Source organism: Macaca mulatta, chromosome 11 (genome assembly GCF_049350105.2).
Source record: "Macaca mulatta isolate MMU2019108-1 chromosome 11, T2T-MMU8v2.0, whole genome shotgun sequence".
Classification (NCBI taxonomy): Eukaryota; Metazoa; Chordata; class Mammalia; order Primates; family Cercopithecidae; genus Macaca; species Macaca mulatta.
Genome location: NC_133416.1, coordinates 56,064,944 through 56,086,185, shown reverse-complemented (window position 1 = coordinate 56,086,185; position 21,242 = coordinate 56,064,944). Strand labels below are relative to the sequence as shown.

General features: G+C 46.3%; 1 protein-coding gene and 1 pseudogene across 2 annotated transcripts; one reads left to right on the top strand and one right to left on the bottom strand.

Moving 5' to 3' along the window:
• Positions 1-69: 69 nt before the first annotated feature.
• Positions 70-16,457, bottom strand: CCDC65 (coiled-coil domain containing 65). 2 transcript variants are annotated; one of them, NM_001194281.3, is given in 8 exon segments: positions 70-676; positions 762-914; positions 3,274-3,492; positions 3,716-3,913; positions 5,076-5,214; positions 6,355-6,524; positions 15,453-15,620; positions 16,097-16,457. In NM_001194281.3, coding segments are annotated over 8 exon segments (1,455 nt in total). In that variant the 5' UTR covers positions 16,229-16,457; the 3' UTR covers positions 70-400.
• A 33-nt stretch (positions 16,458-16,490) lies between these two features.
• Positions 16,491-17,242, top strand: LOC107000855 (large ribosomal subunit protein eL32 pseudogene; annotated as a pseudogene).
• The last annotated feature ends 4,000 nt before the right edge of the window (positions 17,243-21,242 follow it).

Here is a 21,242-nt window from a genome sequence, read left to right as displayed (position 1 = left end):
GCCCTGGATCACCTCTTCCCCTGGCCTCTTCTTGCTGTCCTAACTGACTTTAAGGATCTGGTCTTGAGTCTTCCCATAGGATCTCTAAGTCCTTAAGGTATGGGTTTTGGCTCTGATGGCGCCCTGATTCTGAGGAGGGATGCTTAATTGAGCAGTGAGCCTCCTGGTAGTTGCCTAGCTGTTCTCTCTATTCCCTGGGACCACAGTGTTCCTAGTGTCCTCAAAGAGGACTGCTCTGTCCAATATGGAAAAGATACAAGGAGCTCATAAACTCCATGGAAATTTTTAATAGCAACATCCGTACATCTCTCAAAAAAAAAAAAAAATCTCTAGGAGTTGAAAGATTTTTTTCCTTAGATCACAGGTTGTGGAAGATCACGTGGGCTGCTTCAATTATATTTTAAGTGGTTGGATGTTGTTTATCACCTGGATGGGCTATAGGTATGGACAAGGGCTGGGGTAAATTGCTTTGATAGTTGACTATAAAGAGTGGGTTGAGCTGGCTCAGCACTTCGTCACTCACTGAGATGCCATCCAAGTACTGCTTCAGCATCTCCCGCAGCTTTCCATTGATATCTAGCAGCTGGGCTCGTCTGTGTTGGAGGCTCAGTTGCTCCAGTTTCACTTTGTTGTACCTTTTCCAGAAATTCTCCATTCCTGTGTAGTCCACCATCACCTGGGAGTGGAGTTGTAGGGAGAAGGTGTGCAGCGAGACCCACTAGCAAATGCTGCCCAATGCCCCACCATCCCCCAGCCTTTACCTTGGCAAGCTCCTCAGTAAGCTCTTCTAGATTATTCTCCTCAATCCCCTCCTGCTCCTTAGGAGTCAATACTGATGAATAAAAAGGCAGCACCTTTTCTTCCTCAGTTTCAAATTTCCTACATATTTCAGCAAGTTTAAGGATCTTTTCACCCTATTTGAAGCAGGAAGAGAGTTTATATTAGGAAAGGGAGTGGAGAGGGAAGCTAGTGGAGTTGGTTCCCCTGTTTGAACCCAGGGAAGCTACTCATCCAAGTGGGAAACAATAACAATAAATACATATAGCAAATAGAGGTTACCATGTAACACACACTATTCCAAGTATTTTCTATTCTTATTGTAAAATTAATTCATAGCCTGGGAAACATAGGAAGATCCCATCTCTACAAAAAAATTTGCAAAAGCCAGGTGTGGTGGCACATGCCTACAGTCTCAGCGACTGGGGAGGCTGAGGTGGAAGAATCACTTGAGCCCAGGAGGTAGAGGCTGGAGTGAGACGAGATGGTGCCACCACACTCCGGCCTGGGCAACTGAGTGAGACCCTGTCTCAAAAAAAAAAAAAAATCATTCATTCATTATTAATTCATTTCTTTAAAAAAAAAAAACAACTCACTTTTTTTTTTTTTTTTTTTTTTTTTGACAGAGTTTCACTGTTGTTGCCCAGGCTGGAGTGCAGTGGTGCAGTCTTGGCACACTGCAACTTCTGCCTCCAGGGTTCAAGCGATTCTCCTGCCTCAGCTTCCCGAGTAGCTGGGATTACAGGCATGCACCACCATGCCCAGCTAATTTTGTATTTTTGGTAGAGATGGAATTTCTCCATGTTGGTCAGGCTGGTCTCGAACTCCCAACCTCAGGTGATCCGCCTGCCTTGGCCTCCCAAAGTGTTGGGATTACAGGTGTGAGCCACTGTGCCCAGCCAAAAACTCATTCATTATTAATTCATTTCTTTTGTCTTTTCTGTCCTTTTTTTTTTTTTTGAGACAGGGTCTTACTCTGTCACCCAGGCTGGGGTGCAGTGGTGCAGTCATGGCTCACTGCAGCCTCGATGTCCCAGGCTCAAGTGATCCTCCCATCTCAGCTTCCCAAGTATCTGGGCTCACAGGCGTGTGCCACTATGCCCAGCTTTTTTTTTTTTTTTTTTTTTTTGGTAGAGATGGGCTCTCCCTATGTTGCCCAGGGTAGTCTCAAACTCTTGGGCTCAAGCTATCCTCCCACCTTGGCCTCCCAAAGTGCTGGGATTACAGGCATGAGCCACCACGTCTGGCCAATTCATTTCAATTTAAAATGTAGACCAGACGCGGTGGCTTACACCTGTAATCCCAGCACTTGGGAAGCCAAGGTGGGTGGATCGCTGAGGTCAGGAGTTGGAGAATATCCTGGCCAACATGGTGAAATCCTGTCTCCACTGAAAATACAAAAATTAGCCGGGTGTGGTGGTGCGCACCTGTATCCCACCTACTCAGGAGGCTGAGGCAGGAGAATTGCTTGAACCGGGGAGGTGAAGGTTGCAGCGAGCCAAGATCATGCTACTTCACTCCAGCCAGGGCAACAGAGTAAGACTTCATCTCAAAAATAATAATAATAATTAATTAATTAAAATGTAAGAGGGAGCTCGATGCAGTGGCTCATGCCTGTAATCCCAGCGTTTTAGAAAGCCAGGGTGGGCCATGCGCAGTGGCTCAAGCCTGTAATCCCAGCACTTTGGGAGGCTGAGACGGGCAGATCACGAGGTCAAGAGATCGAGACCATCCTGGCTAACACGGTGAAACCCCGTCTCTACCAAAAAATACAAAACACTAGCTGGGCGAGGTGGCGGGCGCCTGTACTCCCAGCTACTCGGGAGGCTGAGGCAGGAGAATGGCATAAACCCGGGAGGCAGAGCTTGCAGTGAGCTGAGATCCGGCCACTGCACTCCAGCCCGGGCGACAGAGTGAGACTCCATCTCAAAAAAAAAAAAAAAAAAAAAAAAGAAAGCCAGGGTGGGAAGATTGTCTGAGGCCAGGAGTTTGAGCCAACCTGGGCAACATGGCGAAACCCCCTCTCTACAAAAAATACGAAAGTTAGCCATGCACTGGGGAGGCTGAGGCAGGAGGAACGCTTGAGCCCAGGAGGCAGAGGTTGCAGTGAGCCAAGATGGCGCCACTGCACTCCAGCCTGGGAGACAGAGTGAGACCCTGTCTTCACCAGAAAGAAAGAAAAAAAAAAGTAGGAAGGGGCTCACCAGGGTGGCTCACACCTCTAATCTCAGCACTTTGGGAGGCCAAGGCAAGAGGACTGCTTGAGGCCAGGAGTTCATAACCATCCTGGGCAACACAGTGAGACCCCATCTGTAGAAATACATAAATAAATAAATTAATGTAAGAGGGGAGGAAACATGGAATAAAAAAGGTATTCCAAGTGTCCACTCAGCCAGGAAGCAGGAAGAAGCCTTCGCTATCCTTTCCAAATTCCTTTAACCTTGCAGGGAGCCAGGTTCCTTGACTTCGTTCTGACTGTCCTCTCCCTTGTGTTACCTTATCAACAATCTTTCTCAGGGCCTTGAGGGTGGCATTACTTTCCAAGGTGAGTTTGACTAAGTTCTTCTGGGATGCTGCCCGGGCCTGAGTCCTTTGGGCCTTAAGTTTTCGCAGTTGTACAAGGACCAATTCCTTGTCGTTACGGATATACCGGTTCTCATCTTCACTCTCACGGCTGTGTATCATGATCTTGCCTTTTGAAATAGTTATGGCATCCTAGAGGAACAGATTAGGGGAAACACTTGGCCAAATGAGGGTCTTCAGTGAGACAGGTAAAAGGGCTGCCTGGGGACTGAAATCAGAGCATATCATCTTTTCCCAACCAATCAGTGATGAGGCCCAGGGGAAACGAGGGGAGGCAGAAGAGGGGATAATAGAGCAGTTAGAGCAGTGAGTATTTCACTGTGAGTAACTCACAGGTTAGTGAGTATACACTAACCTGTAGTTTCTGTATTTTTTTCATCTGTACTTCAATCTCTTTGGAGCTCTTCTCATCCTTCACCTGTAGGGTCTCAAAGGCAGCCTTTCGATCCTCTGTGGCATCAGTGTAATTCTTGAGTACATCCTGGAACTTTCTCCACAGATCTTCTACTATGTTCTCCAGGTGCAGCCTTAGAAAGTGCTTCTCTTCTAAATTCTAGCAAGTGACCCCAAAATAGCAAATGTTTGGAATTACCTCATTAGTGCCCTTTCACTTCCACCAGCAACCTCACCCTCTTGAACTGTTTGTAGCATAGTTTAGTACAGAGGTCTTCAATGAAAATGCCTACACAAGACCAGGCAGATGATATAAATAAGTTTTGTGGGCCGGGTGGGGCCTGTGGTGAACTGGAGAGGAAATGCTGCATTTGGGAGGAGGAGGGGCAGCCACTGAGCTCCACATGAGCCTTGCCATTTGGAAATGTGGCCCAGTGTTGCCAGATCTTTAAATTTTTCAAGGGAAGCTGAAAATTTGGATGTTTTTATGAAATCTCCAATTTTCAAGTGTAAGATGCTTATTCAAAAAATTTTATAAAACACTATGGGATAAATAAAAACAAAGAACTCCATACCCAAACCTAGGTCTGTGGGCTGGCTAAGTTTGCAACCTCGAGGACAACGGAAAGCACTTTGGATCAAGGGGCAGGAGACCTAGATTCTCCTGGTTCTACCACAGACCAGCAGCATGACTTTGGCAGGTCATTTTACCTATTGGGCCTTACTTTCTTCATCTGAAAATCACAGGGGTGAAGCCAGATGATCTCCTTGGTGCTTTTTAGCTCTAAAATGCATTCCCTTGACATTTTAGAATGGTCCTCCCTCCCAACCAATTTTCACAAAATTACAAAAAGCAGTAGGGATACCTACAGTGGCAATAGATACTTTATTCACTGTGTTGGCTAAAGGGGTCTCTTCTACCTCTAGTAGCCTTGAGCATTTTAATTTTTTAATTTTTAAATTTTTTTGAGAGAGGGTCTCGCTTTGTCACCCAGGCTGGAGGGCAGTGTTGCTATCACAGTTCACTACAGCCTCCGTCTTCTGGGCTCAAGCGATCATCCTACCTCAGCCTCCTAAGTAGCTTGGACCATAGGCGCACACTACCACGCCTGGCTCTTTTTTATTTTTTTTTTGGTTGGGGGGTAGAGATGGCAGTCTCTCTGTGTTGCCCAGGCTGGTCTTGAACTCCTAGTCTCAAGTGATCCTCCTGCCTTGGCCTACCAAGGTGCTGGGATTACAGGTGTAAGCCACTGTTCCCAGCCTCCTTGAGCATTTTTCTATCACCTCCTTCCACTTCTTGTCTATCTACTCTCCCTCCGTACCATGTTTTTGAGATCATTCCACATGCTCTGGAACTCCAGCTTGCTTTCATACTCAGAATCTATATAGTTCTGCTCCATGGCCATGAAGATATCTTGTAGATAGTGAATCTCTTTCTCATGTTGGTCAATAATTGTCTTCCTGTAGGAGACAAGACACTGTCCCTGCTCTGAGGGATACAGGATATTGACCAATAATGACAATTCAAAGCAGTATGTAATAAATCTATATGAATGGTACAAACTCTTAGGTACTGATGGAGAACAGAGAGAGGGAAGGCTCTATTCTTTTTAGGACTAGAAAGAATGAATACAGTTATTTTATTTTGATTTCTGAATGGGTAATACATTCATGTACTTTCAAAAAAGTACAAAAGGTTACAGTGAGAAGTCTCTCTCCCATCGCTGTTCCCTGCCAAATGGGTAGGATTTTGATAGTTGAAAATGGGTAGCTGGCCGGGCGCAGTGGCTCAAGCCTGTAATCCCAGCACTTTGGGAGGCCGAGGCGGGCGGATCACAAGGTCAGGAGATCGAGACCACAGTGAAACCCCGTCTCTACTAAAAATACAAAAAATTAGCCGGGCGCGGTGGCGGGCGCCTGTAGTCCCAGCTACTCAGGAGGCTGAGGCAGGAGAATGGCGTGAACCCAGGAGGCGGAGCTTGCAGTGAGCCGAGATCACGCCACTGCACTCCAGCCTGGGCAACAGCGTGAGACTCCGTCTCAAAAAAAAAAAAAAAAAAAAAGAAAATGGGTAGCTGGTAAAAGGAATTTGAGGAGTTAAACTTAAAAAGAAGAAAAAAAGAGTTATTAAAAAAAAGTAAAACAATAACTTAGCCAGGTGAGGTGGCACGCACCTGTAGTCCCAGCTACTGGGGACACTGAGGCAGGAAAATTGCTTGAACCCAGGAGGCAGAGGTTTCAGTTAGCTGAGATCGCACCACTGCACTCCAGCCTGGACGGCAGAGCGCGACTCCATCTTGAAAAAACAAAACACAATAAAAAATAATAATAAATAAAGAAAAAAATAGTGAAAGAAAAAAGAAGAAAGTGGGTGGTGAAGGCACACAGATAGGGGGCCTGACGTAAGTAAAGGGAAGCTAGAGCTGCAAACTTAAGCCAGAGTTTGTTTAAAAGGAACCAAGATATTCTCTGCTGGGGGTCCTGTGATAATCAATGTGGGATGCTCCAAGATACTAGCCACTTGCTTACAGGCAACTCCTTGACACAGACTCTGGACACTCCCCTGGATTCAATTCCCCATCTTCTCTTAGGCCCCCATACCTTTCTGTCTCAAACTCCTTGGTTAGGGCTTCCAGCTCCATGTTGTAACTTTCCTCCAGGAGACTGAGCCGGTGCCTCTGCAGGGCCAAAAGCTGGTCAACACTGTGCAAGTGGCTGCGCAGGGCACGGGCGTACTGCTCCTCAGCTTCGGACAGATCTTTAGCTAAAGACTAGGCCAGAAAGAGAGAGTTACCATTCCAGCTGAATGGCATCTGTGTGAGAAAATAAAAATATATTCAGCTTGCAGTTTTTTATTTGTTCCTACTGCCAATTTGGCTTTAAGAATGCTAGTTGTCCTCCTCACTCGTGTAAAGCAAGAGTGATGGCAAGGGCTGAGCAAGGTGGCTCGCATCTGTAATCCCAGCATTTTGGGTAGCCAAGGTGGGAGGATTACATGAGCCTGGGAGCTCAAGACTAGCCTGGGCAACACAGTGAGACCCCCCCAATCTCTACAAAAAAAAAAAAAAAAAAAAAACATAAAAATTACCCAGGCTGTAGTCCCAGCTACTCACAAGACTTGGGCAGGAGGATTGCTTAAGCCCAAGAGTTCAAAGTTGCAGTAAGCTGAGATCATGCCACTGCACTCCAGCCTGGGTGACAGAACAAGACCCTGTCTCAAAAAAAAAAAAAAAAAAAAGGCCGGGCACAGTGGCTCACACCTGTAATCCCAGCACTTTGGGAGGCCAAAATCCCAGCACTTTGGGAGGCAGGCAGATCACGAGGTCTGGAGTTCAAGACCAGCCTGACCAACATGGCGAAGCCCCATCTCTAGTAAAAATACAAAAATGCCGGGCGCGGTGGCACAAGCCTGTAATCCCAGCACTTTGGGAGGCCAAGGTGGGTGGATCATGAGGTCAACAGTTCGAGACCAGCCTGGCCAACATAGTGAAACCCCGTCTCTACTAAAAATACAAAAAAAAAAAAAAAAAATCCGACCATGGTGGCAGGCGCCTGTAATCCCAGCTACTTGGGAGGCTGAGGCAAGGAGAATTGCTTAAACCTAGGAGGCAGAGGTTGCAGTGAGCTGAGATTGCGCCACTGCACTCCAGCCTGGGTGACAGTGCGAGACTCTGTCTCAAAATAAATAAATAATAAAAAGACAAATATTAGTTGGGTGTGGTGGCGCGTGCCTGTAATCCCAGCTACTCGGGAGGCTGAGGCGGGAAAATTCCTTGAACCCAGGAGGCCGAGGTTGCAGTGAGCTGAGATCATGCCACTGCACTCCAGCCTGGGCAAGAGAGCGAGACTCCGTCTCAAAGAAGAAGAAGAAAAAAAAAAAGTGATAGCAAGGAGCCCCATGAAGCCAGCCAGTGTCCTGTGGATGACTAACATTTACAGTGATGTAGCCACCCCTGAAAGGGATCAGGGATTCTTGGAGAAATGAGTGCTTTGAGGTCTGATGCAGAAAATGAGTTGACCCTGGGGTATCTTTTTTTTTTTTTGAGATGGAGTCTCGCTCTGTCACCAGTCTGGAATGTGGTGGTCTGATCTTGGCTCATTGTAACCTCAGCCTCCTGGGTTCAAACGATTCCTGCCTCAGCTTCCTGAGTAGCTGGGACTACAGGCACCTGCCACCACGCCCAGCTAATTTTTTACATTTTTAGTAGAGACAGGGTTTCACCATGTTGGCCAGGATGGTCTTGATCTTATGATCCGCCTGACTCGGCCATCCAAAGTGCTGGGATTACAGGCATGAGCCACCGCTCCAGGCAGAACCTGGAGTATCTTATCATAAAAGATAGCAAAGAAGCTATCAAAGACCAAAAGGGTCATGTCAGAAGGACCCAGGAACCAATATAAAGTGCCTCACTGAGGCAGATTTTCCAAAGAAAATCACAGCAATATCTCCCATCCTACGATTCTCTGCTATGTGACCTTGCCACTCCCCTATCAAAAGGTGGTGTCTCTTCTTCCAGCTCCTTGAATTTGGGCAGACCCTATGACTACATGGGTCAATAGAATACGGTGGAAGTGGCACTATGCCAGTCCCAGGCATAACCCTTGGCTGGCCTGGCAGTTTCTGCTTCCCGCCCCTTAGAATGCTTGTTCTTAGGATGATCCCTCCAGGAGCCTAACAGTCATTCTGTGAGAAGCCAAGTGCAATGAATTTTTATTTATTTATTTATTTTTATTTTTTATTTTTTATTTATTTATTTTTTTGAGATGGAGTCTTACTCTGTCACCCAGGCTGGAGTGCAGTGGCGCGATCTCGGCTCATTGCAACCTCCGCCCCCCAGGTTCAAGTGATTCTCCTGCCTTAGCCTCCCGGAGTAGCTGGAATTACACACCACACCCAGCTAATTTTTTGTATTTTTTAGTAGAGATGGGGTTTCACCATGTTAGTCAGGCTGGTCTTGAACTCCTGACCTCGTGATCCACCCGCCTCGGCCTCCTAAAGTGCTGGGATTACAGGTGTGAACCACCGCGCCCAGCCAGAAGGTTTTTTTTGTTTTGTTTTTTAATCAGTTATCACTGGAGGATACCAGACAACCAATTTTTTAAAAAACTTAAAGGCAAGAGAAATAATCAAGCATTTATCTTGCTTTTCCTGTATAAACTATAGCTTTGAGTAATTGAATAGAAAATGAGGGGAAGTGGCCGGGCGCGGTGGCTCACGCCTGTAATCCCTGCACTTTGGGAGGCCGAGGCGGGCGGATCACGAGGTCAGTAGATCGAGACCATCCTGGCTAACACGGTGAAACCCCGTCTCTACTAAAATACAAAAAATTAGCCGGGCGCGGTGGCGGGCGCCTGTAGTCCCAGCTACTCCGGAGGCTGAGGCAGGAGAATGGCGCGAACCCGGGAGGCGGAGCTTGCAGTGAGCCGAGATGGTGCCACGGCACTCCAGCCTGGGCGACAGAGTGAAGACTCCGCCTCAAAAAAAAAAAAAAAAAGAAAAGAAAATGAGGGGAAGTATCTCTTTTCAGAAATACTCAAGCTAATGAACAAAAAATGAACGATACTATTAGAAAATCAGGCCAGACACAGTGGCTCACACCTGTAATCCCAGATCTTTGGGAGGCTGAGGCAGGAAGATCATTTGAAGCAAGGGTTTGAGGCCGAGAGTTTGAGACTAACCTGGGCAACAGAGTGAGGGCCCTATCTCTATTTCTTTCTCTCTCTCTCTTTTTTTTTTTTTTTTTCCTTACTGGATCACTACATCTAGACCCCATCTCTATTTCTTTTTGTTTTGAGTCAGGGTCTTGTTCTGTCATCCAGGCTGGGTCAGGTGTCATGATCACAGCTTATTGCAGCCTCAATCTCCCAGGCTCAATTGATCCTCCACCTCAGCCCCCTGAGTAGCTGGGACTACAGGCACACACTACCATGCCCAGCTAATTTTTAAGTTTTTTTGTAAATAGGGTTTCACCATGTTGCCCAGGCTGGTCTCGAACTCCAGGGCTCAAAGGATCTGCCTGCCTCAGCCTCCCAAAGTGTTGGGATTACAAGCATGAACCACTGTGCCTGGCCCCATCCCCATTTCTAAAATACAATTTAAACATTTTAAAAATAAGCATTTTTGCATCTCCCAATGATTTAATGGATCAACAGCTGCTAACATCACAAAAAGAGAGCTAAACAATATGTGTCTCTTGATACAACATCGCTAAGCATCTAAATCCAATTACCCAAATAAAAATACAGAGGAAAAAGTAATGTGGTAAACTGCAATACAGAATACTATGCAGTTGTAAAATAAGAAGCTGTTTACAGGAAAATATGGAACAATCTCATATATATATGAGCACAATCTTGGCTCACTGCAACCTCTGCCTCCCAGGCTCATGTGATCCTCCTACCTCAGCCTCCCCAGTAGCTGGGACTATAGGCACATGCCACCACACCCAGCTAATTTTTATATTCTTAGTAGAGACAGGGTTTTACCATGTTGCCCAGGCCGATCTCGAACTCCTAGGCTCAAGCAATCCACCTGCATTGGCCTCCTAAAGTGCTGGGATTTCAGGCATGAGCCACTGTGCCCAGCCTCCAAGATACATTATTAAGTGAAAAAACCAAGGGGCAGAATAGTATATAATATGATCATTTATGTAAAGAAAAAAGAAAAAAGATTTCCTTATGAAACTAGAATTATTGGAAGGAACACTGGGTACCTGGAAGGCACTGGTGGGGAGGAACTTTTCTCTATATAACCTTTTTTTCTTTTGGATTTTGAATAATGTGAATGTACTACCTTCAAAAAAGTAAAACAAGATTAAACAGAAAAGCATTTATGGAATTGCCCACATGATCCAGGCACCTTGAGTCCACTCACTGTAAACTACCATGACCTCTACACAGAGATAGCTTTTACCTTATATGTTTACAATGATAAAAGGATCCTGTGAAATAGGTTCTGATGGAAGACTATTCACTCACTCAGCAAATGTTTACCTAACCCCTGCTATGTACCAGCACTGTGCAGGATGTTGAGGATTCAGAGATAAAAAGATATGCCCACTGCTCCCAAAGGAGCTTACAGTCTAGTAGGAAGAGTTACATAAATAGAAAATCACAACATAACATGGAAATTGCTATAAGGTTGATGATTTATTGAGTGACAATGAATATAAAGGATTGAGTGCCTACATATGACTAAGCACTGGGAAAGCCTTCACCAAAGAGATGTCATTTGTATCAACTCTTGAAGGAGGAATGAAAGTTTACCAGGATGGTCGGGCTCACTCCTGTAATCCCAGCACTTTGGGAGGCTGAGGCAGGTGGAGGTCACGAGTTCCAGACCAACCTGACCAACATGGTGAAGCCCCATCTCTACTAAAAATACAAAAATTAGCCAGCATGGTGGCGCACACCTGTAGTCCCAGCCACTCAGGAGGCTGAGGCAGGAGGATCACTTGAACCTGGGAGGTGGAGATTGCAGTGAGCAGAGATTGCACCACTGCACTCCACCCTGGGCAACAGAATGAGACTCCATCTCAGGAAAAAAAAAAAAAAAGGGCAGAGTGCAGTGTGGTGTATAATCCCAGCATTTTGGGAGGCTGAAGTGGGCAGATCACTTGAGGTCAGGAGTTCAAGACCAGCTGGCCAACACGATGAAACCCTGTATCTACTAAAAATACAAAAATTAGCCGGGCGTGGTGGCGTGCACCTGTAATCCCAGCTACTTGGGAGGCTGAGGCAGGAGAATCGCTTGAACCCGGGAGGTGAAGGTCACAGTGAGCCGAGATCGCTCCACTGCACTCCAGCCTGGGAGACAGAATGAGACTCCGTCTCAAAAAAATAAATAAATAAAAATAAAAATAATAAGAAAATTTGTCAGGACAACTGGAGAAGAAATGGAGATGAGAATTCCAGACACAGGGAATAGCATATGCAAAGGCACAGGTAAGAAACAAGGCTGGCTGTATGAAAAGTACAGGTGGGCAGAGGCCGGGTGTGGTGGCTCACGCCTGTAATACTCAGCCTGGGCAACAAAAGCGAAACTCCATCTCAAAAAAAAAAAAAAGTACAGGTAGGAACCAGATCATGAAAGGCTTTGATGTTCTTACTATGGAGTTTGGATTTTTTCCTGTAGATGGGGGAACCACTAAGATTTAAGCAGTGGAGTGACAGGATTAGATTTCTGCTTTAGAAAGATAACCCTAGTACTCATGCCTATAATCCCAGCACTTTGGGAGGCCGAGGTAGTTGGATCACCTGAGTCCAGGAGTTAGAGACCAGCCTGGCCAACATGGCGAAACCCCGTCTCTACTAAAAATGCAGAAATTAGCTGGACACGGTGGCATGCACCTGTAATCCCAGCTACTCAGGAGGCTGAGGCAGGAGAATCACTTGAACCTAGGGGGCAGAGGTTGCAGCGAGCCAAGATTGTGCCACTGCACTCCTGCCTGGGTGACTCTGTCTAAAAATAAAATAAAATTAATAATAATAATAATAATCGTAGTAGTTCTGCAGAGAATCTAGAGGCAGTTGAATGTGAAGGGTGGAAAATAGGAAACAAATAGTTTAGGTTAGAGATGATGCCCAGGTCTCAACTACAGGAGGACAGTGGAAAAGGACAGCAGGGTATAGCTTTGAAAACTACTTTAAAGTAGACAACTTATACAACACTTAGTAACAGAGGTCAGGGACAGATGCAAAATCTAGGATGGACTGGGCCCAGTGGCTCATGCCTGTAATACTAGCACTTTGGGAGGCCAAAGTGGGAGGACTGCTTGAGGCCAGGAGTTCAAGACCAGCATGGGCAATGTAACGAGACTACATCTCTACAAAAAATGTAAAAATTTGTTAGATGAGGTGGTGTGCACCTGTGGTCCCAGCTACTCCAGAGGGTGAGGTGGGAGGATCAGCCTGGGCAACACAGTGAGACCTTGTCTCTACTAAAAATTAAAAAATAATTCTAAAATTTAGCCAATCATAAGCTGGGCGCGGTGCCTCACGCCTGTAATCCCAGCACTTTGGGAGGCCGAGGCAGGCAGATCACAAGGTCAAGAGTTCGAGACCAGCCTGACCAATATAGTGAAACCCCGTCTCTACTAAAAATACAAAAGTTAGCTGGGCGTAGTGGCGTGCGCCTGTAATCTCAGCTACTTGGGAGGCTGGGGCAGGAAAATCACTTGAACCCGGGAGGCGGAGGTTGCAGTGGGCCAAGATGGCACCACTGCATTCCAGCCTGGGCGACAGGGTGAGACTCCATCTCAAAAAAAAAAAAAAAAAAAAATTTAGCCAATCCTAGTGAGAGCCTGTAGTCCCAACTGCTCAGGTGGGAGGATCACTTGAGCCCAGGAGCTTGAGTGTAGTGAGCTATGATTGTGCTATTGCACTTCAGCCTGGACAACAGTGAGACTGTCTCAAAAAATAAAATAAAATAAAATAAAATAAAGTCAGGGTAATATGTAAGATTGTCTAGCCCTAGAAAACTGGTTAAAGGGTGAGATGGCCAGACTCAGAAATCTGGGGAATGCTGAAGTTCAGAGGATGGAGAGAGGAAGATAAACTCACTGGAGTGAATGGTTTATGTCCCAGAGGTAGAAAAAATGACAGAATGGTGTCTTGCAAGCCAAAGGAGAGTTTCAAGACCCAGGGCATGACCAAGAATGTCAGTGCCATAGAGAGGTTAGGTTAGATAAAGACTAAATGATGAAAAGTAGTCACAATTCTGAACCGGTGGCTTTTACTTGAGCAGTTTCCTAGAGAAGGGTAGAAATCAGATGTTGTGGGATGCAGGGTAAAAGGGAAGTGAAGAAGTAGAGATAGTGAGGATCACTAACATTTCCACATTTAATATGTGTAGTCTTACTCAGGAATGACCCTGAAGGTGGTTAATATTAACAGTATGTGATTTACCTAAGCAAGAACTGTTATCATAAGCTGAGAGGCTGCTGTGTAGGAAGAAGTTAATTGTGTCGGGGTGAACCTGGTCAACTACTCAGCTTCCCTTAACCCATTCATGCCTAAGGTTGCAAATATTTTTTGTGAAAAATCAGACCTTGGTGATGACCTTGAGCAGTACAAGATACATAACTCCCCAAAACTTAGCATTCCAATAATGGAACACTAGGCAATGAACACTGCTGTTCTTATCAAGTGTTTGATAACTTCCAATAAGTGTCTGAAAAAGCCTCTTAAAAATCCATAAGTTATGGGCTGGGCGCAGTGGCTAACGTCTGTAATCCCCGCACTTTGGGAAGCTGAGGTGGGTGGATCACCTAAGGTCAGGAGTTCCAGACCAGCCTGGCCAACATGGTGAAACCCTGTCTCTACTAAAAATATAAAAATTAGCTGGGCTTGGTGGCGGGCGCCTGTAATCCCAGCTATTCAGGAGGTTGAGTCAGGAGAATCGCTTGAACCCAGGAGGCAGAGGTTGCAGTGAGCTGAGACCGGGCCTTTGCACTGCAGCCTGGGCAACAAGAGTGAAACTCCATCTCGAAAAAAGAAAAAAATCCGTAAGGTATAACTGGTGGGGTGTGAACTTCTAATGAATAATGGTTATTGCAAATTTGAGGACTCTTAATATATATCTCTGGAAGCTGCCCAAGGTCTGCTGAGCTTTTTCCCCAGGGGTTAGGCTATGAAAGAGAAATGTATGTTTTCTAGAGGGGGAATACCATGTTGGCAATGTATAATTTGCTGTTACTGTGGGCTTTGTTTTGTTTACAATTGAAAAGACTCTGGCTGGGCGCAGTGGCTCACACCTGTAATCCCAGCACTTTGGGAGGCCAAGGCAGGTGGATCACGAGGTCAGGATATCAAGACCATCCTGGCCAACACGGTGAAACCCCATCTCTACTAAAAATACAAAAATTAGCCAAGCATGGTGGCACACGCCTATAGTTGTAGCTACTCGGGAGGCTGAGGCAGGAGAATCACTTGAACCCGGGAGGTGGAGGCTGCACTGAGCCGAGTTCACAGCACTGCACTCCAGCCTGGCGACAGAGCAAGACTCCGTCTCAATAAATAAATAAATAAATAAATAAATAAAAAGACTAAGGAGAAGGCAGTAAATGGAGGTAGACTATTAAAAGTAAGAAAAAAGAAGGGGTACAGAAAATCCCTTAGAAGAAAAGATAGGATGGAATCAAGAACTCAAGAACCTCCCAAGAGCATAAGGATGGCTGATTGAATTGCTTAGAAATCCAGAACTGCTCTTACCCATGGAGATCTTCTCAACCTTATCCAGGGCCACTGAAGTTGAATCAAGAGGCCAAACAATTTGGTTGAATGGAGCACTGCAGTGGGAATCAATAAACACAGGCTGGAGTCCTGGCTCTCTCACTGACTAGGTATGTGACCTTGGGCAAGTCAGTTCCCCTCTGGAACTGAGCCTTCTGACATTGAAATGAAGGTGTGGGACTCATTTCAAGTCACTGGGTGATGTCTACTGTGCCTTACAACTCTACTATTGGATAGTGCTGGTTTGGGGCAGCAGATTACAAGGAGAGTGGCTCCTCTAAGGGAGAGAGGGGTGAAAGATAGCCCCATATTCTATTTTTTATTTCTGTGAAAACCGTTGTTACCAATAGCCTGGCTTTCTCACAGCCTGTGTCTTGTGAGGGCTTAAAGATGGACTAATTCACTAGGATCATTCTATTAAGAGGTCAGGAAGCCATACTCAAGGTTTCCTTGGAAAGAGTGCCTACCTTGATGACATTGTCCTTACAGTCCACCACTCGTTCAAATGTTTGGCTGAGGATCTCAATGTCCTTATGAAGCTCTCTGGTCTTGACTTCCCTAAGGACAGTTCTCCACTGTGTGTTAATCTTATTAAGGTTCAAAGCACTGTTGTGTTCCTCCTTGGCCAGCTTGTCCTGTGTGAAGGAATAAATATACCTCCAGGAAGTCAGGGCCTTTCAGTACAACAAACAAGATCACTCTTAATTTATCAGCTGACACCTTACCCCTTTCCGATGGGAACGGCCTGATGGCATTTAGGGAGGGCAAGGGTGAATTTCCTTCAGGGTGGGAGCATCAGAGTAGGATGTTGTTTGTAATGACCCATCTCCAGGGAGAATATCAGCATTCCAGACAGCTGGGATAGCGGACAGGACCTAAGGTCCCAGTTCTGTGATTCAATAGAGACCGCCAGGCTGTATACCACGCACCCCCTCCCTGCTTCGCGGATAACACCCCCGCCTCCCAAACAATGTTGCCTGAAATCTAAGTATATCTGGGTCTCAGGATTTCCGGAGGAGGGGAGGTCAGGATGAAAATGAGGTTTCCTCAGTGACAGGCCAGCGCAGCGGGTGGATGGGGTTGAGCAGGACATAATGCAAAAGGCCATCACCTTCAAGAACTGGCTGAGGAGCCTCTCTTTCTTTTTGGCCATCTCCTCCTCTGCCAGCAACTTCTGTTGAAACAGAAGCAGCTGCTCCTCATCGGACAGGGGCGTCTTGGCCTTTTTTTCTTTCTTAGGCATGGCGGGGCAGGGGATTGGATCCGGGAAAGAAGCTTCGGCCTGTCTCGACCCGCGTTACAGAGCGTAGAAGAAAAATGTCCCTAGAAAGGGGCCTTCCAGAACTGCCCCTGGTTGTGGGCGGTTGTGGGACCTGAGATCTCAGCTCTCGCACAAGAGAGACCCCGGACTATCAGTGAGGCTGAGCTCTCCCACGGTAAGACGCGTCTAGTCTCCTAGCAACGAGGATCTCGCTAATATAGAGAGGCAACGGCTAGAAGAGTCCATGTCTTGGAGCGCCCCCTACCCAGTGGAGGACCGCGGTCGATTTTTGAGAGGGTCCTTTTACCTCTCAAAAACCTGTCTCCTCAGTGCTTTTTTTTTTTTTTTTTTTTTTTTTTTTTTGAGACCGAGTCTCGCTCTGTCGCCTAGGCTGGGCATGATCTCGGCTCACTCAACCTTCGCCTCCCCTGTTCAAGCAATTCTCCTGTCTCAACCTCCCCTCAGTGCACTTTTATAAACCTTCCTCAGACCCCGTGGGAAGCCCAAGATCGTCAAAAACAGAACCAAGAAGTCTGACCGATATGTCAAAATTAAGTGTAACTGGCGGAAACCCAGAGATGTTGACAACAGAGTTCGTAGAAGGTTCAAGGGCTAGATCTTGATGCCCAACATTGGTTATGGGAGCAACAAAAAAACAAAGCACATGCTGCCCAGTGGCTTCCGGAAGTTCCTGGTCCACAACGTCAAGGAACTGGAAGTGCTGCTGTTGTGCAACGAATCTTACTGTGCTGAGATAGCTCACAATGTTTCCTCCAAGAACCGCAAAGCTATCGTGGAAAAGAGCTGCCCAGCTGGCCATCAGAGTCACCAACCCTAATCCCAGGCTGCGCGGCAAAGAAAATGAGTAGACAGCTCATGTGCATGTTTTGTGTTTAAATAAAACTGTAAAAACTGCAAACAACAACAACAACAACAAAAACCTTTTTAAAAAAGGTAAGTGTTGGAGAGAATGTGGAGAAACGGGAACCCTCATATATTGGTGGTGGAAATGTAAAATGGTGTAGCCACTTTGGAAAACAGTTTGGCAATTTTTTTAAATGTTAAACATAAATTTACCATGTGACCCAATAATTTCACTCTTAGGGATCTGCCTAAGAGAAATGAAAGCATACATACACACAAAAACTTGCACAAGAATTTTCTTCTCTGTCTCACTCATAATAGCCCAATTGGAAAAATTAGAGACAACCTAAATGTCCATTAACTTGTGAATGAGGCCGGGCACGGTGGCTCAAGCCTGTAATCCCAGCACTTTGGGAGGCCGAGACGGGCGGATCACGAGGTCAGGAGATCGAGACCATCCTGGCTAACACAACGAAACCCCGTCTCTACTAAAAATACAAAAAAATTAGCCGGGCGAGGTGGCGGGCGCCTGTAGTCCCAGCTACTCGGGAGGCTGAGGCAGGAGAATGGCGTAAACCCGGGAGGCGGAGCTTGCAGTGAGCCGAGATCGCGCCACTGCACTCCAGCCTGGGCGACAGAGCGAGACTCCGTCTCAAAAAAAAAAAACAAAACAAAAAAAAAAAAAAAAAACATGTGAATGAGTAGACAAAATATGCTGTGTCCATACAATGGAATATTATTCAGAACAAACTATGGATACCAGCTACAATGTAGGTGAACCTCAAAAAGAATATGCAGGCTGGGCGCTCTGGCTCACACCTGTAATCCCAGCACTTTGGGGGGCCAAGGCGGGAGGATTGCTTTAGCCTAGGAGATGGAGACCAGCTTGAACAATGTGGCGAAATCCCTTCTCTACAAAAAATACAAAAGAAGTTAGCCGGGCGTGGTGGTGCATACCTGTTGTCCCAGCTACCCCAGGAGGCTGAGGTGAGAGGATCACCTAAGCCCCAGAGGTCAAGCCATAATCAAGCCATTGCGCTCCAACTGGGTGACAGAGCAGCCCTGTCTCAAAAAAGAAACAACAAAAACAAAACAAACAAACCCTTTTTTAGACTGGAGTCTCACTCTGTCACCTAGGCTGGAGCAGTGCCTGATCTCAGCTCACTGCAACCTCCACCTCCCGGGTTCAATAAATTATCCTGCCTCAGCTTCCCGAGTAGCTGGGACTACAGGTGTGCACCACCAAGGCTGCCTAATTTTTGTATTTTTAGTAGAGATAGGGTTTTACCATGTTAGCCAGGTTGGTCTCAAACTCCTGACCTCACATGATCCACCCACCTCGGCCTCCCAAAGTGCTGGGATTACAGTCGTGAGCCACCATGCCCAGCCAAAAAAACCCTATGCTCGGCCGGGTGCGGTGGCTCAAGCCTGTAATCCTAGCACTTTGGGAGGCCGAGGCGGGCGGATCACAAGGTCAGGAGATCAAGACCATCCTGCCTAACACGGTGAAACCCCGTCTGTACTAAAAAATACAAAAAAACTAGCCGGGCGAGGTGGCGGGCGCCTGTATTCCCAGCTACTCGGGAGGCTGAGGCAGAAGAATAGTGTAAACCTGGGAGGCAGAGCTTGCAGTGAGCTGAGATCTGGCCACTGCACTCCAGCCTGGGTGACAGAGAGAGACTCTGTCTCAAAAAAAAAAAAAACAAACAAAACAAAACAAAACAAAACAAAACAAAAAAAACTCTATGCTCAGTGAAATAAGCCAGATACAAGTGATTACATATTGTATGGCTACATTTATATGAAATATCTGGAAAAGGCCAAGCTATAAAGACAGAAAGTAGATTACCTTCTTTCTTTTTTTCTTATTTTCTCTCCTTCTTTCTTTCTCTCTCTCTCTCTGTCTCTCTTTCTCTTTCTTTTTTTGACTGAGTCTTGCTCAGTTGCCCAGGCTAGAGTGCAGTGGCACAGTCTCGGCTCACTGCAACCTGCACCTCCCAGGTTCAAGTGATTCTCCTGCCTCAGCTTCCCAAGTAGCTGGGATTACAGGCACCCGCTACTACACCCGGCTAATTTTTGTATTTTTAGTAGAGATGGGGTTTCACCATGTTGGCCAGGCTAGTCTCAAACTCCTGGCCTCAAGTGATATACCTTGGCCTCCCAAAGTGCTAGGGTTACAGGTGTGAGCCACCGCACCCAGCCAGATTACCTTCTTTCTAACCCCCTAACCCCCAGTGGGAAATCCTAACCCCCAATGGAATGATATTAGGTGGGGTCTTTGGGAGGTATTTAGGTTTAGACAGGTCATGAGAGTGGAGCTCCCATTATGGGATTAATGTCCTTAGAAGAAGAGAAAGAGACTAGCATTGTCTCTCGGCTTTGTGAGGATATTGGGGAAAGACAGCCATGTGCAAACCAGGAAGAGAGCCCTCACCAGACACCAGATCTGCCAGCACCTTGATCTTGGACTACCCAGGCTCCAGAGCTGTGAGAAATAAACATCTGTTGTTTAAGCCACCTAGTATATGGTATTATGTTATGGCAGCCTGAACTAAGACAATTTTCTATTATCTGTGGGAGGGGAGAGGAAGATAGTATAATAGTAAATGTGTATAAATATATATAGTAAATGTGCTTGAGGGATAATACTGGGATGTTGAAAATGCTCGAAAATGTATTTATGTTAAACAAGTTGATAAATTTGGTTTGAAAAGTCATTGAGCCAGATGCCATGGCTCACCCCTATAATCCTGGCACTTTGGGAGGCCAAGGAAGGAGGATCACTTGAGCCCAGAAGTTCAAGATCAGCCTGGGAAACATAGCGAGAACTTGTTTGTAAAAAATAAAAATAGTCTGGGCATGGTGGCTCACGCCTGTAATCTAAGCACTTTGGGAGGTTAAGGTGGGTGGATCACCAGCCTGGCCAACATGGTGAAACCCTGTAGCCAGGCGTGGACATGGTGGCTCACCCCTATAATCCTGGCACTTTGGGAGGCCAAGGTGGGTGGATCACCTGAGGTCAGGAGTTCAAGACCAGCCTGACCAACATGGAGAAACCTTATCTCTACTAAAAATACAAAATTAGCTGGGCGTGGTGTCGCATGCCTGTAATCTCAGCTACTCAGGAGGCTGAGGCAGGAGAATCACTTGAACCTGGAAGGCAAAGGTTGCAATGAGCTGATATCATGCCATTGCACTCCAGCCTGGGCAACAAGAGCAAAACTCTGTCTCGAAAAAATAATAATAATAAAATAAAATTTAAAATAAAAATACGGGAGGCTGAGGCAGGAGAATGGCGTGAACCCGGGAGGCGGAGCTTGCAGTGAGCTGAGATCCGGCCACTGCACTCCAGCCTGGGTGGTAGAGCGAGACTCCGTCTCAAAAAATAATAATAATAATAAAATAAAATAAAATAAAATAAAAATAAAAAGCCTGGTTGGGTGTGGTGGCTCATGCCTGTAATCCCAGCACTTTGGGAGGCTGAGGTGGGTGGATCACTTGAGGTCAGGAGTTCAAAACCAACCTGGCCAACATGGTTAAACCCTGTCTCTACTAAAAACACAACAATTAGCCCAGGTGTGGTGGCACACATCTGTAGTCCCAGCTACTTGCGTGGCTGAGGTATGAGGATTGCCTGAACCCAGGAGGTGGAGGTTGCCGTGAGCTGTGATCATGCCACTGCACTCCAGCCTGGGTGACAGAACAACCTAGTCTCAAAAAAAAAAAAAAAGTCATCAAATTATACACTTTAAAAAAGTGAACTGGCCAGGTGCAGTGGCTCACGCCTGTAATCCCAGCACTTTGGGAGGCTGAGGCGGGCAGATCACCTAAGGTCGGGAGTTCGAGACCAGCCTGACCAACATGGAGAAACCACGTCGCTACTAAAAATACAAAATTAGCTGGGCGTGGTGGCGCATGCCTGTAATACTCATGACAATCATAGTCCTGGGTTCCGTAACTGGTCACGTGGTCATAGCTGGTATTAATAGCTACCTTTTTCTACTACTATCCTGTATTCCCTTTGCCTTCAGCAAGCACCTTAACAGGTGTTTACCTGTTTCTTTTCTTTTTTTTTTTTTTGAGATGGAGTCTTGCTCTGTCGCCCAGGCTGGAGTGCAGTGGCCGGATCTCA